The following is a 19,658-nucleotide window of genomic DNA, read 5'->3' as shown; positions in this document are numbered from 1 at the left end:
CATTGCATATGGCTTACTGTTTCCAGTTGTGAGTGACAGGGTTGTGTCCGTTTCACTCTCTTCTGTGATGCGATGGCTGTGTTCAGAACAACTACATAATATTGAGAGTTGTTGCACTGTTGGGGAAGGATCTATAGAGCTATGTTGGTTTTCCTGCTGGGTGTGTTTTTCACATTTGACTTGAAACTCAGAACTGTTGTTGCTGAGATGGCAGGTGAATTTGTCTTAAAAGCAAATAAAAGAGTAGCTGGCTGAAGAGGGAAAAGCTGGAAACCTTGTAAAGAGAGGTAATAACCGCTCTGAAGAAAAAACTTCATTGTCTTTTAGCATGTGTCTCTATGGATGCTAAAAAAGAGGGGAAAGAAGTTGGGGGGGGGCGGGGGGGAGGTTATGCTCATTCTTAAATCACTGAGATGAAGCAGGAAACATTTCCTAGTTTGTTGCTTCCTAAGCTTTCATTTCACAGTCTTTGTTATCGCTCCTGTTCTACAGTGTGGGATTTAAATGCTAACACCGTTGATGTCTTGAGCGTAAAATAAGGATATGTGGAGGAAAGAATATGGCAATGTCTCTTGTATTGCTCAGTCCAAATGTTAATTACCAAGTTATCTGTTGCTAGATTTCTCCCTTAAAATAGCTGTAGAAAAGAAGTTTACATCTTGTCAATTAGCTGCTTATGTGTTACCGTACAAGCTTTTCTCCTAGGCTAAGCCCTTGAATTAATATATTAAAGGAACCTTGGGTGGTTTACTGCTCTGATGTTGCTTATGCTTTAAAAGTAGTCCTTTGGTAACTTTTTGTGACACTAGTAAGGATGGCTTCCACACTTCTCTATGTTAACATAGCCAGAGAATAATGTGATTTTGTGGGGGCCAGTAACTATCTTCAGAACCTTTATGACCCTTGGAGCATCAGTGGATCTCAGGATGTAGTTCAGTAGCTTCAGCTAGCATTGGTAGAATGGGTGATTAAAGCTGCAGTTATTTAGGCAAGCTCAAATTAGCACTGAGTAATCAGACATGAACTAGTACTGTATTTATCTGAATGTGGAATGACAATGATGGGTCTGGACAGAAAAAAAACAACTATAAAGCCCCTCCCTAGCTCTTGGTGTTGATACCAAACATGGACTTTCACCTTTCCAAGTGGAGACACCAACTTTTTATTAGCTTATTCTCCAGCATCAGCTCCTCATCTTGGGACCATATTTTCTACCTCTCTAGACCTTAATGTCTATGCCTTAATGCTGCTTCATCATCCTCAGTAGTGCGGTGTACCTGCTGTTTCCCACCATGTTCTTGCAGACCGTGTAGCAGGGAGGTGTGGAGCAGTGTTCTTTGTGCCATTGGCAGGGTCGTGGTGTGAGCTGACAGCTACCACCTTGCAAAGAGCAGTTCACAGGCAGCACCTTCACTTGCAGGCTGTGTCAGGTAACAGTTTGTTTTGAACGTGCCTCTGTGCCGTGCCTATTAATTACCAGCCTTTTGTCTCCTGCTTCATTGGCCACATATAATAGAAGATAGGGTATGTTTCCAGGCTACTTTTTTCTTCATTTAAAGCTGGAGTAGATACAGTGTGCTCTGTGTGGTCCAGGAAAGAGTGCTTCGTCATGATTCGGTGCTGTGTTTTTATTTTTAGAGACCTTTTGCTGGTCTTTCAAAGGAGAAATATATTTAATAAGTTAAACCTTTTCAAAAGTTTTTAAGTCCTGTTGTTGCTTCCTGACCGTGCTGTGCTAGTATGGTAACAGTTAGGAGTCTTGCCTCATGTGCTTCTTAGTGGTCTCGCTGCCTTGTACTTATTGTTTCCTGTCTCAGAGCGTGATACGATGTTTGCAGTTACTTGAACTCTTTCTTACATATGTTCCTGCAATCATCACACAATGAAGTAATTTCCCAGATTTTTTGCCCTTCTCAGATTTTTAAATCCTGAATTAAATCTCTGACACAAGTGTTAGCCTTTAAATCATACATGGGTTTATTTGGTTTTGGTTGGGTTGTTTGTTGTTTTGGTTTTTCTTTAATGTAAATTTTTATTTTAGTTATATCAGAGAGTAAGAGAGATGCAGGTAATGTTGAAGTTGGGTGTCTCTAAGACTTCAGTATCCTAACTTGCAATCCCAATTGATAATACTGTTTCCGTGGTATTGTTTAATAGTAGCCAAACCTTCTGTGGACCTGATGGTTACCTGTTACTCCTAATGTAATTTAAAGCAGAGGGACAAGTATGTTCAAATTAATTTGTGATTAAGCAAGGGTTTGAAGGGGGAATTTTCTTATCTCCCTAGATGCACTCAAATTATGTCTACAATAAAATAATTTATGTATGTTTGATATGTAGGCATTTAGAGACCTCAGAGAGGACTTTCTTCCCTTTACTATTCTAGGTTTTAAAAAAGTAAATTAAAACCATGTGTAAGCAGGCCAGAGCTGTTCCACCTCTCATAATTTGGAGGGCAGTCTCCTTGCTATCAAAGGAACTAGCAGGTTGGTCTCTCTTGAATGGAAAACTTGTTTTGGCAAGGCTGGTTTGAAGGCAAGTGATCTTTAACAGACCTTGCACCACCACCTTACAGAGGTGCATTCTGGATTGGAAAACGCTAAATGTTGTACCTAACAGTCACCTTTCCTATTCCTCTCTTCGGTATTTGTTGAATTGCTGAATTAATATAGTTACTAGATGCTGCTTCTTTTTTTGGGAAAATTTTGAACAATTAGTTTAGACCATTCTGGCAGAGGATTCTGAAAATGTATATTCAAAAGAAAAAAACCACAACTTCCTTCAGAAGAACATACAGGAGCAAAATATTGGCTGAACTGGGGGGAGGGTGCACTATTACATTTTTATGGAAGAAGGAAAGTATACAGCTGTTAAGAGAGCTATAAAAAAAGATACAGGTTAGCCACAGCTCTTAAAGTGTAGATATGTGGGAATGTGATTTCGTCCTGTTTCTTCTAGAAGAGATGATAGCGAAGCTGAAATGTTTGGTGCGGGTCAAGTCTAAGATATTTTTGAAAAATCTTTACTGTAATTCCTGTATTTAATATTTTTGGTATCAGAACAATATAGAGATGAAACAACAGATCTGAGGAGATTTTACTGTTTTGGTCAGAAATTGATCTATACGCCCAGGAATGCTGAAGGATTATGATCTCAAATTCCAAGCTAATGGAAAGAATGAATGAGTTGTAATGTTTCACTGTACTTTTTTCCTCATGGAACATCTGCTGATGCTGTAATTAGTGAGGAAAGATATAGATCCTTTCTATACCCATGCTTAAGGTGAAAGCATCAGAACCAGTAGGAATGGCCAAGGAGACAGAGACTGAGCTGGCTTTTCTATCATATGTCCTCCAACCTATATTCTTACATCCCATTGTTCATTTTGGAAAGGAAGGTATGACTGCTGCACACTAGGTTTCCACATTATCAGATAAACAGCACAAAAACTCAGGTGAGATGCAGTGTACCTGTTCTTTGTATATTGTGTTAATTGTTGTTATTTTTAATAGCATCAACATGAATAGCAGGTTATGGGATCTGTATGAACTGTAGTTATTTTGAAAAACCAATTAAAAGTTGTTGACGCCAATCAGGTGTAGGATGTGCGAGATCAAGAAAGATTTATGAGCAGCTAAGCCAAAGCATCTCGTTGCAAAGTTGCTGTATGTTCATTCTTCCATGTATGAACTAATTTGGCTCAAAACCAGAAGAGAGTTTTCATGTTAACTTCTGTTAGTGAAGTGGAGTAGTTTTCATTTCTGTTAATTTATAATTAGCCTTAATGGAAATGCAACAAGAATTGACCTGTGTCTTAAGGTGACATCCTTTAAGTGCAGCTTTATTTTGGACTGATCAAAATAAGATCAGTTTAAGATAAGACAGTGGTTGCAGAATACATGATTAGTACTGTACCGTGTACTAAAGTGAGCCCTCTTTGAAGTATCAGCGTGCACTGGAATGCCAGCACTTCAAAGAATGCTGCCTCCAAAAAAGCTGGGGCTGTGGTTAGTCTCCAAAGGGTTAATAAAGATCAAAGAAGAGCACATGTAAACTCATACACAGAGAACTGTTTTTAAACTGGAGGTTAATAACACCATCATCTAGGACAGCAGCACCTTGAAGGTGGGCTTGTCTTTACACTGACGTGGTGCTTTATAGTGCGTAGAGGGTGACCAAAATGTTTATAGTCAATATTTTTCTGGATTGCTTTTTAAACAAAGAATTCAAAGCTTGTCAATGCAGAAAAGACTCTGTGATATCTGAAAATGGCATTGTTTCTCTCTTTTTGTTTTGCATGCTAGTTAGGTAGGAATGGGTTTTTGGTATGATGCAAAACACAGGGATCGAGAGGCCTGGGTGGGGAACTGTAGCTGTAGTGTCGAATGGGTAGGTGAGACAAAGACGTATTATCCTAACTTTTTACTGTATAAAATCATACTAACAGCATTTCTACCAGTTTTTAAAATGCAAATTTAGGAATTACAGATCTGTGCTGTTTGTACTGTCTTGTTTATATGGGAAAACAGCATGAAATATCTGTTAGGCCACGCTTCCCTTAGTGATGGTCCCATTTTTTTCCTCTATGCTGTACTTTAAACTGTACAAAGAACCCCTCTGACCATGCAGAGGTCCTCAGAGTGACAGTTCGATGTTAAGTCCATGTAGACGTTGTGCCTGTACTTCATACCCTGCTTTTCACTTCTATTTCTTCTGAAAGATGTAAAGAAGAATAACATTACTTTCTCTTTTGGAAACACCCCCCCTCCCCCCCACCCTGCTTTTGATAAAATGGAAGCATACATAAAAGCAAAAGTCTGTTTAGGAAAAAATCCTTTCTAGACAAAGCCAAATGTTTTCTTGGAGAGAAGGGTTAGAAGCAGCAAATAGGCTGTGCTAATTTAATGGATTACATTAATTTTCTGCATAATTGATACTATGCCAAAGAAGTTGTACTCTGTGGCCTTGGGCCTTTGTTGTGACCAGTTCCTGTTACTACAGCAATTACTGTGCGTTATGTTTTTTCTGAAAGGTTCCCAATTATTTCCATTTATGGAAGTCTGTGCTCTGAAACTATGGAATATGAGTGTCTATGTGTGGGGAAAATGAAGATAATATGAGGAGGCATGGACTCGTTAATATTAGAGTATGACTACACAATAGATCTTTTTTGATATCAAAGATGTTCTTCCTCATCCTTTCCTTCCTTCCCCTCACCTGCATGTTCCTTTCCCACATTTTTAGTTATGTGGCTGCTGGTGAGACTGCCATGTAAACAGGTTACTAACCTAAACCAGAATAAAATCATGGAACCCTAATAAGCCCAGATTGTTACCATGACTGGGTTTAGTGTGGCTGTGCGAATGCTTATGTGAATGCAACTGAGAGAGGGAGGGTGAGTAGATCTTTAATTGGTTTTGTCATTGAAGAACATACAGGTGTAATGTAGGTAGCATTTCCAGCGATCTCAATGCACTTAGCAGGAGTTAATTAATCTTTAATGTTCTGAAGTAGATACCTTATTGGTGAAGTGCTGTGAAATACACACATTGAGATAGAGTGTAGATGGCCAAATAATATTTTAGCAATAACTTTGACTTAACGCTAATCAGACCTTTTCCTGTGTGCTTTGGTAGTGCTGGGGCAAAGTTGGGAATCAGGTCAGGAACCTGATTTACTCAAACCCAGTCATTCTTCCTACTGAATCAGTCTCCAATTCAGTTTTATCACATGGCGATACAGTTGTGCATGTGATCTCTGCATGAAATGCTGAACTTGGTACTGCTGCTGAGAACTTGCTTGTCAAGTTACATCTTCAGTGTTTGCTTTACCATCATTAAGATCAATTTTTATTTTCCAAAATATTTTAGATATTTTTGATCATGTTACAAATCAATAATACAACTGGATGTGCACAAAACATTTTTTAGTTTAGTACTTATAGACATGTAGCTAATTGTATTAATATGCTCTGGTAGCTTGGCTTTTTAGATCACCATTTGTGAAAACTCATTACAAGAATATTGAAGGGTTTCAGAAAATGTTTTACTTTCTGAAATTGCATTTTATCAAATCAGCTAGTGGACATACCTTGAGTTTTATTATTACATGCAAAATATGAGAGATTTTAGTGACTCTTCTGGACATCCAGCTGCATGAAAATGCAATGGATTTCAGTTTGCAAGATAAAGCAGACTTTTACATCACATGATGCCCGGCAGTCTGCTAACCGTACTCCATCAAGATTTCTGAAGTGCTTTCTAGAACTTAAGCATTTTTATCTTTGGATTGACAATCTAATGCAAATGCTTATTGGCTCTTCTTTTTGGAGAAAAATATTTGTGTATCTTGCAGCAGATGTCTAGCTTGAGTTCTTGAAATATTTTACATGGAAGCAAAAGTTTCCTAGATGTAAAGCAAAAAATGTTCCTGAACAGCATTAAAATAACCCAGCACATTTTTTCTTTAAAATTGGTCATCGCTTTTTGTGTTCTATGATTGCTCTTTTGTGTAATTTAGAAATTAAGTAGCACCTGATACTGTACATTTGATGAGCCAATTGCAACCAAAGTGCTGAGTGAATTAAAACCAAAAGTTGTGGTAGGCTTGCAGTCAATGATGGAGGGACTGCAGAGCTGCCTTCTTCCAGGTTTCATTTCAAATCTATATTGTTGTTACTGATGAATAAGGGGTGTTGCTGCTCTGTGTTTGCTTGTCTATGAAACTAATTTAACCTGTCTCTGTTTTCGAGCATTTACACCTTCGAAATTGCCATCACTGATTGATTGCCTTGCCGATGGTCTTAGTGGAGAGACCAAGGACTGATTAGGTTTGGAGATTGACTTACCTACTTACCCGCTTAACTCTACAATTAGAATTTCAGCGGCGAGTATGTCACCTGGAAATTTATCTTGGTATCTTCACATAGATTTTAGGGAATATGAATGAGGTATTATGCTTAAGTCATGATCACCACCTGTGTTCTCATTCAGTGGTCTGGGAACAGCCTGTGCTTCCAGATGTGTCAGCGCAAGTAGTAGAAGTACAAAATTCACATTGACTGATGTTTCATGTCTGTGTTTACTGTGCATAATTGCCATACAGCAGAGCAAGAATTGGTTTTCTTGATATAGTAGACTGTGCAAAGACTATAACAGCAGACTCTCCTGGTCTGAATCTTTTTTCAGACTCAGGAAGTCAAGGTTTTCTTGCCTTTAAGGCTAAATAGCCTTCTAGTTAGAAGAGGTCATTTACAGCTGTAGTCATCCTTGGTCTCTGCAGATGATTTCTATAATGCTGTGCTGTTTTTGCCTTTCTTTCCTTTTCTTTGTTTCTCTTTTCTGTGCTGTGTTTGTTTATTTAGTACTTTGCTAATCTAAGGATCTGATTGGGTGCTTCTGTAGGGTGCTAAAATCCCTTCTCAATGAACTCGTGGCCCAGATACAACCCTAGGACCTCTCAAACTGTTGCTTTTGTAGGACTACATTTTCTTTTCTGTTCCCTACCTTGCACAGTCCCTTTTCTATCCACGCTGTGTGCTGACTGCTGCTTTTCTGTGGTCACAGAGGTAGCAGAATATCTTGAAATACACAATGGGTAAAGCATTACAAGAAGTAATTCTTTGGCAATTGCATGATCCTTTCGTCATTCTGTGATTGTACTGCTTAGATTTAATTTATCTCCTGTGGGGTATGAGGACCAGTAAGTAATTCTCACACCTAAAATTCCTTTGTTATAACACCACAATAAAAGTAGTCCACCAGTTGGTATGTTTTGTTTCCAATTCTGTTAATCTTTGAAACCTGTAGGAAAAATAGGTTTCTTGCGCACACATCTTCATTCTAAGAACATTTAAACTTTCTCCATTGACCACAGTGACTTTTTCTTTTGCACGTCATGCTCAAAGTCCTGAGAATACAGGTTACATTGGTCATTCTGTATTTCATCTCATCACTGTACAATTGTTACAATCTAATTAGTTACATGGGAGTTAAGAGGAAGCTTATATCTCAATTCTGAGTACATAGCCTGGTAATTTGGGGAACTATTTGAAAAATACAGCAATATAATGGTTATATTATTTGAATAAAACATTTACTATAAAAACTTTGTTTCTATTCAGTCAATGTTGTTACTAAGGAGCCATGAATGACTGTGTATCATGTTAGAGGGTGCCCTGACAAACCCATGCAAATCATATGATTTATAATTCATAAATCCCCAATCCCCTGAGAATGTTGCTCTTGCACTTACACTAATTGAGTACTTATGTTCATTGATCCAGTCCATATAGCACCTTTAGTCCATATGGCAGCCTTTATCACAGGGCCTGAAGCTGCTGCTGTCAAATGGCCCCTGTAGTCGATGGCACTATGCTGTTCACAAAACCTGCTTACTTGGCCCTTTGCTTTCTAATCCTTCAGTCTGTCAGCAGTCAGTTCTGCCCAAATCGGAGCAATATTTCTGTCTGTCTCCCCCTGGCTGTAGTGGTGCAAAGTCTGCGTGGCACAGCGTTGTGGTTAATTGATCTTACCAGTAAGCTAGTTGTTCCAGAGTAGCTACGTGGTATACTGGCTTCTGTTGGTACTAATACACATTTGTCCCAGTAACTGCTCGCAAAAAGTACTCACTTGTAAAAATTAGACAACACAGGCATTTCTTTTTGGCTATGCAGTTTTTTGTTGGGTATATTTCTATTTGTGGAGAGTGGATGTTTGGGGTTTTTTTGGTTTTGTTTTTAACCTCATAGTACAGTCATTGCCCCAAATACACAGTCTAATCATTAATACGTTGTATGTGAGTAATCAGCGGACCAGCGAAGGAGATGGAATCCTGTGCAGATTTCCCGTGTGGAACTGAAAAGAAAAGTGGGGGACTAAAGATATATTATGTTTCAGGATAATACTTCGTGCCTGATCATTGATACTTATTTTTCTAATAATTTTAACATAGTTTTGTAAGGTAGTATAATTGTAATTGCTATCCAGAAGAATGGCATCACTTAATTCTATCAAAACTGTAGAAAGATAGATGAATGACAAATTAATAATTTACCATCTTTGCATAATACTGTAGCACAGAATACCAGAAGGATTGATGGCAGAAAAGGTTAACAAATTTTAGCAGCTTCCATTAGCTTTTCATTGTCATATGTTTGTGGTACCGAATGAAATAAGCTTTGTAGGAGATCTCAGTCTAGGGAACTAATTACTTGTGCCGATTGCCATACTGATGAATAGACCCTCATTGTATCATTCCCCTGAAGACGAGGAGCAGCCTGTGATTCACGACTGCATCCTGGCTGATATTTGATAATAATTTTAACAGATAAATGTAGGAAGGCAGAATGATGAAGTGCCTATCCATGCTCTATGACTATCAAAGGCATGCACATAGCCAGCTGTGTTCTGCCTTTTTGCTATAATCACTAATGGAGAATTCTAAGTTATTAATCGACCTTTGAATAAACCTGTATTTTCCTGTGTCTTATAATTTTTCTTTGGTTAATCATTCCAAAATTGTTGGATTTTATAATCAAAGCATTCAAATTTTAGCATGATCGTAACACAGACAACTGGGAAAATAAGATGCTGGGGCATTTGATTCCAGTACTTCAGTATTTTTCTGAAAGTAAGAAATTGGGAAGATGAAGAATAGCACTGCCTTTTCTTTGGTGGTAGAAAAAGGCATAGAATTTTAATGAAGGTAGTAGATGCAAAGGCAGTCTTCATTTTTATAAAATTATTTTCAGTCACAATATTTGATGCCTACAAATTCTGTTTAAAAGTAGGATTATGTGAATTATTCTGCCTTTTGGTACCATGTTAGTTTGAAACCTCTATTTACCTTAAATAAAATTAATTTCTACCTTTACACCTCAAAACTAAGAATGTGGATACCAAGTATTTTTCACATTGTAATCTATAGATTAGTTGTGGCTGTGCATTTGTCAGTGTGGAGAGTTATACTTTGTATTAGCTCCTGGTCCAGAAATAGAATTTATATGCATTTTCATCTATTGTTTTAATACTAGCTATGTTAACAAGTAAAATCAGTGGGTTTTAATTTGGGCATACAGGTTTTCAGGCTATCATGGCTATTTTATGCTTAAGGCATTTTCTGTTTATTTGCTATACCTGAAATTGGCGGGGTTTTATACATTCTCTGGGCTAAAATACTGCTTTTACAGTGGCATTCATTCATGATGCTCTAACAAGATAGTAACTGGCACTTATATATGACCGTATTAAAAAGATCTACCTATATTTGGAGTGTACAGTGGAAAATAATGAATTTGATATAACCTTTTCTAGATGTGATTTTTTAAAAGTATACTTTCAATATAGCAATTATTACACATCATAACGTGTAGGTTTTAATTAAATGTAAAAACACAACTACATAAACCAGAAATCCAATCTGATTTGCTTGAAAATAGATTGCTGTTTCACTCTCCTGGAATGGTTTATTTAAAAACAGTAAATGGAAAAGAAATGCATTTTCTTGTGTTGTTCTAAGCCTCAGGGGCTAAATGTAATGAATATTTTAAGAGATTATTTTAATTAAATTCCTGCACATCTAAACAGAGTAATATTTTATTATCACATACATAACCATGTAACTGAGGTATTCATTAAAGTTAACACTTTCTGGACCAAGAATTCATGGCATGATTTACTGACCTTGTGCAAAAAGGCACAAATTAGGAAGAAAAATGAAGGGGGACAGACTTTGATTAATATAGGTAATGCTATACCATATTTATAATAGCCTTTTCCCTATTCTGGTTTATAAATGCAGTCACTGAGAAAGGTGCCCTGCTGAGGCTGAAATGAGGCTGAAATCGGAGCACATGCCACTAGAGTGTGGGGAAACTGATCACACTGTCAGCAATTCATTTCAAAATGATGTATTTAGTGCTCATTTCACCTTCCAAGAAAAAAGGGAAAGGAGTTCCTTAGACTGGAAGGTGATATTGTTATTTTCAAGGACATACCTAAGTAAAAGATTGCAGAAAGGGGGGAGGTTAAAAAAAAAAAAGGCAAAAGCAGCGCAAACAAGGAGAGCTTTATGCAGAAATTCAGCGCTACCATGCTGTTTGATAATTGCTAACATATGTGGCTCCTCTGTTTCATTGTAGTCGTCCTCGTGAGTTCTGGCGCCTTGACTACTGGGAAGATGACTTGCGGCGCCGGCGACGATTTGTGCGTAACCCCCTTGGATCGACACATCCTGAAGCGACACTAAAAGCAGCCGGAGAACATGGTCAGTGTAAAATCTCCTTCTTGCCAATAGCAGCAGGTTACAGTACGTAGCAGTAAAGACTAGACCTTCATTCCGATAAGATGCTAGAAAATTGTCCCAAATACTAAAGGCTTTTGTTGTTGCATTTCAGACATGTTCAATACAAAGGTAAAGTGACCATTACTGCATATAAGCAGTGCTGTTATTTGTTAAGCCTCTTCATTACCTCTTCGTTGAGCTGGCACATTGTGTGTACTTGGCGTACAATGATTACAAATTTAGTTCTCACTAAGCAGCAGAAAAGTGGATGCAATTTTGCCATTAATTCCTGGGCATACTTCCTTGTGGTAAACTACCAATTTCTGCTTCAGTAACATCAGAAGAACTTTCCTGTTCAGAAATCGACAGCAGTTATTTGTTAGCCTTGGCACATATCTGCCTAACGTTACAGATAGTTTAAAAGAAAAATAACACTTCTAAAGCTAAACTCTATTCTGACCTTTGCTTGTGTTTAAGTCTTCAAGTTTTTCTGCAAGAATTTGATATAGAAGAAATAGTAACAAATGCTGAAACATAAAGTATTGTTCAAGCAGGAAAGGGTAATGATCCTTTCTACCCGGTGATTTTAAAAAAAGGCGATGAATTTGTAAAATATTTTTTCCTCATTTTATTATCAGGAATCACTCAGTTACATGCTGCTGTGTCTGTTCTAGGGGAATGTATCTACAAAAATAATGCAATAATCAGCTTGAGAATTCTACAATAAACCCAAAAGATAAGCAAACAAGCAAAAAACCCACCCAAAGCTAGTGAACTTTGGGGTTTAGTCTACTATTTTATGTCTTCATGATCTAATGAAGATACATCGATAAGGTAGAAAAATCTTTTTTATATTTAAGAATTATTTGCTTATAATACTCAGCTTTAAAGCTGAGTACCCTTCACCTTGAAGGTACATGTCATGGAATAGAATAATTTCAATTTAGGTCGTTTTTTTTTTTTCTTTTTCCATCTGTGACTTACTGTGTACATATATGCATACATACACACACATATTACATCTAGAGGCTTAAACTTTATGCTAATTTAAAATTAGTAAGTGTGTTATATGAATATAGAAGAACATCACTGTCGTAAAGTTAGTTTCTGTCAGGCATCTTAACCTCTTGCACTCAGCTTTAAAGACCCATTTCTGGAAGAAAATGTCTACAATATGTCAGCTGATATAATGCCAAATGTGACATCAGTCCTCTAAAATAAATGACCGTACAGAGAATAGTCAATAAAGTGATCTGAAAGCAATGTTCACAGAGCCCTACATCTTTGACTATAGAAAGAGGAACAAGATGTAGAATTAATTAACCCATTTTTTGCTTAGGGGCTTGTTGTTCTTAATACTGTGTGTTGTTTCTATGCCATGGACTTTAAGGGCACAAGGCTTCTTTCTGTTTAATACTCCATGGATAAACAACAACGGCCCCCCTTTAATATTACGTGTGTTTTAAATAATGTCACAATTTTAAGTATTCTACTCTTATTTTTGTATTTAATTTTGATATTGTTAATCAAAATACTGAAAAATACCTTTACTGCAAAATCTTTAGAACTCCTATCTCTATTTGTGTAACTAATTCTTCTATAAGCAAACATGCACTAATGCAATTATTCATCTTTCATAGTAATGTGACATTTTCACTTAGCCAGGCTACATTTCAAGGGCTATGGCTCATACTCAGTTTGTAATTGACAGGAGTACAATTTTTGTCAATACAAAAGGAGAGTGAATACCAGCAGCCCTATTTCATAGGTAGCTAACAGGCATAGCTAGTAGCTAACCCTGGTAATTCAAATAGAGTAAATTGTTTTCTGTCCGCCTTTCTGTTTAGAATGTCACATCCTTAATAGGTTTCTGTTATATTTAATTTCTTTATATTGTTTTATTCTGAATTTAATTGCATGCTGCCTTTGTGTATCAGTTGCCATTCTTTTTCTTTATCTAGCCAGTGAATATTCTAGTTTACTGTAAGTCATTGTTTAATATGATTTCTGAAAATACAGATAATTACTATCTGCCTAACTGATGTAATTTAGATAGTAACTATATTACTATCTGAGTGTGCGTATATATGCAACTGTCTTGTTCCAAGACCTTCCACTGGCAAGGTGTAAACTAGATGACCAAAGTACAAATTCAAGTTCAGTTGGGGAAATTATATGTAATGTGTAGGAATACAAAGGTGGTTAGAGTAGTGTTGTAGTTTTCTTTTGAGATTGGGTTTTTCAGTGTGGTGTTTTAGTTTAGGGTTTTTTTGTTGTTGTTGTTTGGTTTCAAGGGGTTTTTTAGGTCTCAGAAGGTGCAGTTATCAGAAGGGTCAACTGGAGTGGTCACTTGATCTATTTCTTTCTGAATTATGTTTATAAACTTTTAATATTAGTCCGTTTCAGGTCAGAAAATCCAATTATTTTCAGATTTTTTTGGAGTCAGACTTTCAGGCCTTGTTTTCATGGTGCAGATATCCTTAGAATTTGCAGAATATTTGCCCTGGTATTTTATGATCTCTTATCAATAATTTATCATTAGTTATTCTATTTCAATTAATTTGACATGTCGTTGAAGCAAAATAATTTAAAAATAATGAATAAAAAGATGTGTGCTGCCTATTCAAGCTTTTCTCAAAACAAAACAAACCAAACCCTGAAACTGGGCATGAGAGGTTTTGCCAAAAGGGAAGAATGGGGAAAATAATGCATAAATAACTAGTGCAGTAGCCATGCTTGAAAGCACAGATTTTAACACACTTTTCATTAGTAGACAAACATTATCAGCTGCTTGGTGTCTTTCAAATAAAACCTCAAATATTCTCCTCACCCCAGAGAGCTCACAGTCCAGGAAATATCACAGTTTGCAACTATGAAAATTATTCAGAAGCAACTGGAAGCCTAGATATTGTTCAGTAAAACCTAGAGAGAACAACAACAGCTATCAGCTCTGTTGCAGCCTAGTTATGTGTCTTAGTAACCAGAACCAATCTTTTCCAGGGATTGATTTGATTTGAAGGAGAACCTCTGGTGCAGAGGTGGCAGAATAAATACCTGAAGACTAATGTTCTCTGTTCAGACAATCAATACCAGCCCCATGACTATACTTCTGGCTACCTTCTAGTTAAAAACAAATTTTTTAATTCTGACAATTTAATTGCCATTCCCAAGTTCACATTATCTTGCTTGGGAAAAAAAGGCTTTAGGTAATTTTTCAAAAGGGGAGAGGGGAAATCCTTCCAAAATAGCTATTTATAAAAGTCAGTCTACTAGTGTATTGTGGGGGAAGGAAAGAGAGGTGAAGGTGGTGTGGTAGCAGTCTGGGAAGGAAACAGTTAACTCCTCTCTGATCTACCTTTCATTCATTGATTAGAATTGAAAGCAAAATACCTGTATAGGTGTGAAAGTGCAAAAAATGAGTACTTAAATCCTGTTGGTGGTTTTAGATGGACCCCCAAATAGAATGTTTTGTGAGAGAATCTTTAGCTGCTAGAAGATACCTTATCAAGCTTTTTAACAAGTGATTTGTTGGTTTTTATTGACATTTGTTAAAAACTAGGGGAGAGGGGGATTAAAAGCCTGTAGTGTTTCCAGGTGGAGTGCAGAGCTTTGTGACTGCAAAGGACTAGCAGCTGATCACCTACAGTATTGCAATCAACTGGTCAGTTCTCTTTGCCTCAACCCAAGGGATGCAAAAGTAGTGGGTGTTAAAAATAATGTTTGAAAAATCTGATGTGAAAGTGGTCATTTTATCCCTTATCTTCTTCAACAAATAGGAAGACTAAGAGGGAGGCTTCTGGGAGCCCTTTTTTAAAAAGTAGATCGTAAGGGGCTTTTAATGCATCTTTTCCCTGAATTGCTTTTCCTGATACATTTTACCAGACATAAAAAAAATAAAAAAAAATATTCTGTGTCGTGCTTTCTGATACTTTATTTTCAATTAACTTTGAAAAATGTTATCTCCCAGGTCAGGTTAAGTTATAGACAAACAATTTGAAGTAATATGTCATTCTTTGAATGCCTTAAGCTTGTTCAGCAACGCAAGCTAAACTATTACTTTTACACCCAGATGTTCCAGAGATTTAACTGGAATAAATAAGATGGTGCAAATGCAGAGATCTGTTTGCAAAAAGCTACTTGAAGAAATGGTCTTACAGAGCAGTTTGGGAAGGATTGCATGGAATTACACTAATGAATTATGGTAATGTTATGGCCTGTGCAACACATAGGCCATGCCTTAAGGTCTGGATCTTGAAAAGGTGGATGTGAATGTATGCTTAGATCTGCGGCGTTGGAGGCAGAATTTCCAGTCACGCCAAGAACAGGCAGACCTGGCAGCGAGTGGTTTCAGTTAGCAGATGACAGGGCAAGGTTTGGGACCTGAAATATGAAATCCAGTGTAATATACCCCTGTGCATGCATGGGAACTGAGTAGGTCACGTGCTGGCATGCTCTGTCATATGTATCTCTAATCAGTAAATATAGAGAAAGAACTAGATTGTGGCCAACCCACATAAGTGCATTTCTCTACAGAAAATAGGTGAATCCATGTGGAATATAGTCAGTTCTATACAGATACTGGTGGGAGCGTGCGTGTGTTAGTTGCAGGTGTAGTGCTTTATTCAGGTCAGTATAGAAAAGCAGATTCTGGTTTGGAGTGTGATGCCTTACTGCCTTCCAGTAGCTGGTCTCCGCAGATGTGTAGACAGGCTCTGCATCTTCCTGTGCCTGCGTGTATACACGTTTCATGCATGTCAGGAAATGTGGCTAACTAACAACATATGCAAAGAGATGACAAAAATTTACAAAGATGGTCTAAAATCTTTTTTGGAAAAAGGCAGTTACATAAGATGTATGTTTTTGAATCAGTATAATATCATTAGTTGGGGAAAGAAATAAAATCTGAATAACTGACAAAGATGAGGCGGGAGATGTGTATTTCTGTTATCCAGTCATCTGTGGCTGGGAAGTTGCCATACTGATTTAATTTTTTCTTAATGGTAGATGAGAAGAAAGGCTGAAGGACACACTAGTATTTTGGACAAGCTGTGCTAAGTATAACAGTATTAAGCTTTGATCTTGGCTCTCAGCTCAGTCTTACATGAGAATAGGTAAAAAGCTATGTTTGAAATAGCCTTTTTCAGTATAAAACAGATTGTAGTAGAAGAAGCGAAAATGGCAAGTATGTACAATGTAGATGGGGTTTTTGAAACAACAAGTACAGTTTGCCTGCATTAAAAAAAAAAAAAAAAATTATCTTTGACTTTATCCCTGGGATGGTTTTGTTCTGTTTTACTTTTTTTGATCTTCAAGAGAATGCTGGTAGACCACTGACTAACGGTGCATGTGGTGTATATTAGTATACTGTTGGTAATTTTACTGCTGCTAACTTAAAATCCTCAAGGGGGAGTTAATTACAGGAAAACCTTTCTAAATATCAGCTGCATATTTTCCATGACAAGAAGGTTTTCAACTCGCATTGAACAGCTCCAGAGTCAGAGTTATCACTATTTACATGAGCACATTCTAGAAGAAAGTAAAATTTGTGTTTGTACAATGCAGTAAAAGCTTTACAGTAATTGATTTTTTAAAGGCTTACTTACAAGTGGCAGTTATTGGTTAGGGTGAAAGGATCCATGCATAAATTACCTTTTTTTTTTTTATGGCATGTTATATTTCCTTTTCTTTGTGTTTGTTGTTTGTGTGTTTTTGTTTTGTGTTGGGTTTTTTTTTGTTGCTTGGGGTTTTTTTGTAAGCTTAGGGCCTAAACCAAAACCAGGGTATTTGGTGGTTTGGGGTTTTTTGTTTGTTTGTGTTTCTTTTTCAGTTTTCACTTAACTGAAAAGTTTATTATTTGCAATTTATGTGCATATATTTACTTAAACAATTTAAACTTTATATATTGCCAGTGGGGAATTGCTGCCTTCTGTAAATGTTTGCAGATTAACATATTTTTAATGTAAACCAGTGGAACTTGCAGTATGGCAGCAATCAGAGAAAGCAACATCGTGAAGTTAGCTGCTCCTCATGTGTTTGGTGAAAGTTTTTTTTCAAACACGGTTGTGCCACGAGCGTTCTCAATCTTTTTTGTTTGTTTGTTTTTGTTGGGTTTTTTTTTTTTTTTACGAAACAGTATTTTCATTTTCTGCTGAAACCCGGCAATAACACATAGACTAATGGGGTTTGGCTTTTACCACAGCAAGCAGTAACTTAGGTGTAGAGAGTTGCGTGAGCGATCGCCTTTTTTTTTTTTTTTTTTGGTTAATTTCCACCCCCCCCACGCCCCACCCCGCTTCCTTCTTTCTCTCCCTCTGCCCCCCGGCTGCTGCTCGGAGCTTGTCATGTAGATGGAGCCGAGGCGGAGCGCGGGGCGGTGCGGGGCGCTGCCGGTGCCCCCGGCACAGCCGCCCCTGAGGGCACGGCCCGAGGCTGCGCCGCCTGCCTACCGGCTGGGCCGAGCTGGCCGAGCTTTCCGTTTATTTCCCTTCCGTTCCCAAAGTTCAGCTGTGAGCCTGGCGGTGTCCCCGTAAGGCCCGGGTACCACTCCGCGGTGCCTCACGGAAGCAGGTGCAGGCTTTTCTCTGTCTGTGCCCCCCCCGCCGTTCCCCGCCCGAGCCGGTGAGGCGGGCGGCGCTGCCGCACGGCACCCGCGCACCGTTCCGGGCTGCCCGGGGCTGCGGGAGGGACGGACGGACGGAGGCCGCCCCGCCGCCTCCCCGCTGCCGCGGCGCCCGGCCCGCCCCCACCGGGGGCCGCTCCCCCTGCCGCCCCGCCGCGGAGCGGCGCGGAGCCGTGGCCGGCCGCAGTGCCTTACCCGTGGGCGGCGACCCCCCCCCTCCCCGTCTGCCCCGTTTCTCCGGCTGCCGGGAGTTTGCGGGGCCGAGCGGCCTGTTGCGCTGCCCCCGGTGCCGTGCCGCCGCCGGCCCCTCTCCCGGGCCGTGCTCGCTGCCGGCGCGGCGCCGGCCCCCGGCCTCGGCTTGCGGTGCCCGGGTACCGCGGCAGGCAGGGGGACCTACTGCCGAGCAGGGGGCTCTGCCGTGCCCTGTCCGCCTGCTGTCATAACTCTGGGAGCAGAGGGAAATGCTGCAGAGAGCTCTGGATAATTTTGAGCAGGCTTAATAGGATTAAAACTGGATGTGTCCTAACATTAAAGGATTAAGGCAGGTACTTCCCACAGCGAGCCCTAAACAGTTTTCCTCCTGAACTTTCGTTTTGAAAAAAAAAAAACCACCAACAAAACCCCAAACCACTCCTTTGTCACTGATGCCTCTGAGACCCGACAGACAGCAACGTGTGTGTCTTTCATTCCAGGTCCCAGTGAGGACATTCTTGTTAAAGGAAAGCAGTCCATCAAGAGTCAAGCTTCAGGAAATCAGAACTCAGAAAGTGAGATTCTCTTGGAAGGTGACGACGATATCATGTCATTCATGGAGGAAAGAGAAGCAGAGAACTTAACGGGTAACTTCAGCTATCTCATTTTCTCCCCAGCTTCTTTACTACTTAAGTTCTGATCTCTCCTGCTCTCACTGAATCATGTTTTGGGATGCACGCTGATAAATTGTTCCTTCCTATAGCTGGGTTGTTAAGATAATTTTCTGTGCACCTCAGATGCTGAGGGCTTATTTGAAGAGAGTTGTGAGTTTTCTGTAAGCCTTTTATAACCTTCTTGTTTCTGCAGCGGATGTCCGTATTCTAGGAAACCTTCCCTAGAGAAAGTAGCTCTACCTTGAAAAGGGCTTCCTTTTTTTTTTTTTGACCCTGTTCCACTCCTCAAACCATTAGACCTAGTGGACAATTAGGCAAGTTGACTGTAATTAAAGACTTTGGAGAGCTTGATGTGTTTTCCCCTGAGTCTGTAAAATTGTACATATTGGGTATTTACCTGGGTTTGAAGGATCTGTACACTCACTGGAATTAATTCCTTTAAACCTCTTGTCATTTCCCCATTGAAGTCCCTTCTCCGCAGACCATAGCCGCCTTTTTAGACTTCACTTCTTTTTTTCTGAAGAAGAAACAGTACTTCAGGTCTTTGAACTTACTTCATTTTACTCAGTCACTTGCAGCCTTTGCTGATGTTGCAGCCTGAGTGGAGTGGGTCCATTTCTGTACAGTTCAAAATGTAAAACCAGAGTAAGCTCCTCAGTTCAGGGACTGGGAGTTGTTCGAGGAATGTTTATTTGAGCAATTTTTACAGGGAAAATACAAACTTCTCTGTGTTGTTCTGCTTTCTCAACTGGTATCCCATGTACATTTGCTTCAGAGAAAAATATCATTTCCTGGATAATTCTGGTTCCTTGGGAAGCTAGTAGTATAAACTTACATTGAAACATATGATAATTCAGCGAAATTACTGGAAGTGACTATTGGCAGCTTGC

The 19,658-nt window shown here is 38.8% G+C and overlaps 1 protein-coding gene across 1 annotated transcript in view; it reads left to right on the top strand.

Annotated features, from left to right (window-relative positions):
* LRBA (LPS responsive beige-like anchor protein) overlaps positions 1–19,658 on the top strand; it is a 411,018-nt gene that overhangs the window by 203,724 nt on the left and 187,636 nt on the right. Inside the window, 2 exon segments of the mRNA XM_055797819.1 lie at positions 11,141–11,265; positions 18,595–18,741. Coding sequence (XP_055653794.1) covers positions 11,141–11,265; positions 18,595–18,741 — 272 coding nt within the window.

This window comes from Falco peregrinus, chromosome 2, assembly GCF_023634155.1.
Source record: "Falco peregrinus isolate bFalPer1 chromosome 2, bFalPer1.pri, whole genome shotgun sequence".
Classification (NCBI taxonomy): Eukaryota; Metazoa; Chordata; class Aves; order Falconiformes; family Falconidae; genus Falco; species Falco peregrinus.
The sequence above is the reverse complement of the archived record's forward strand: the minus strand, read 5'-3'. Positions and strand labels throughout refer to the sequence as shown.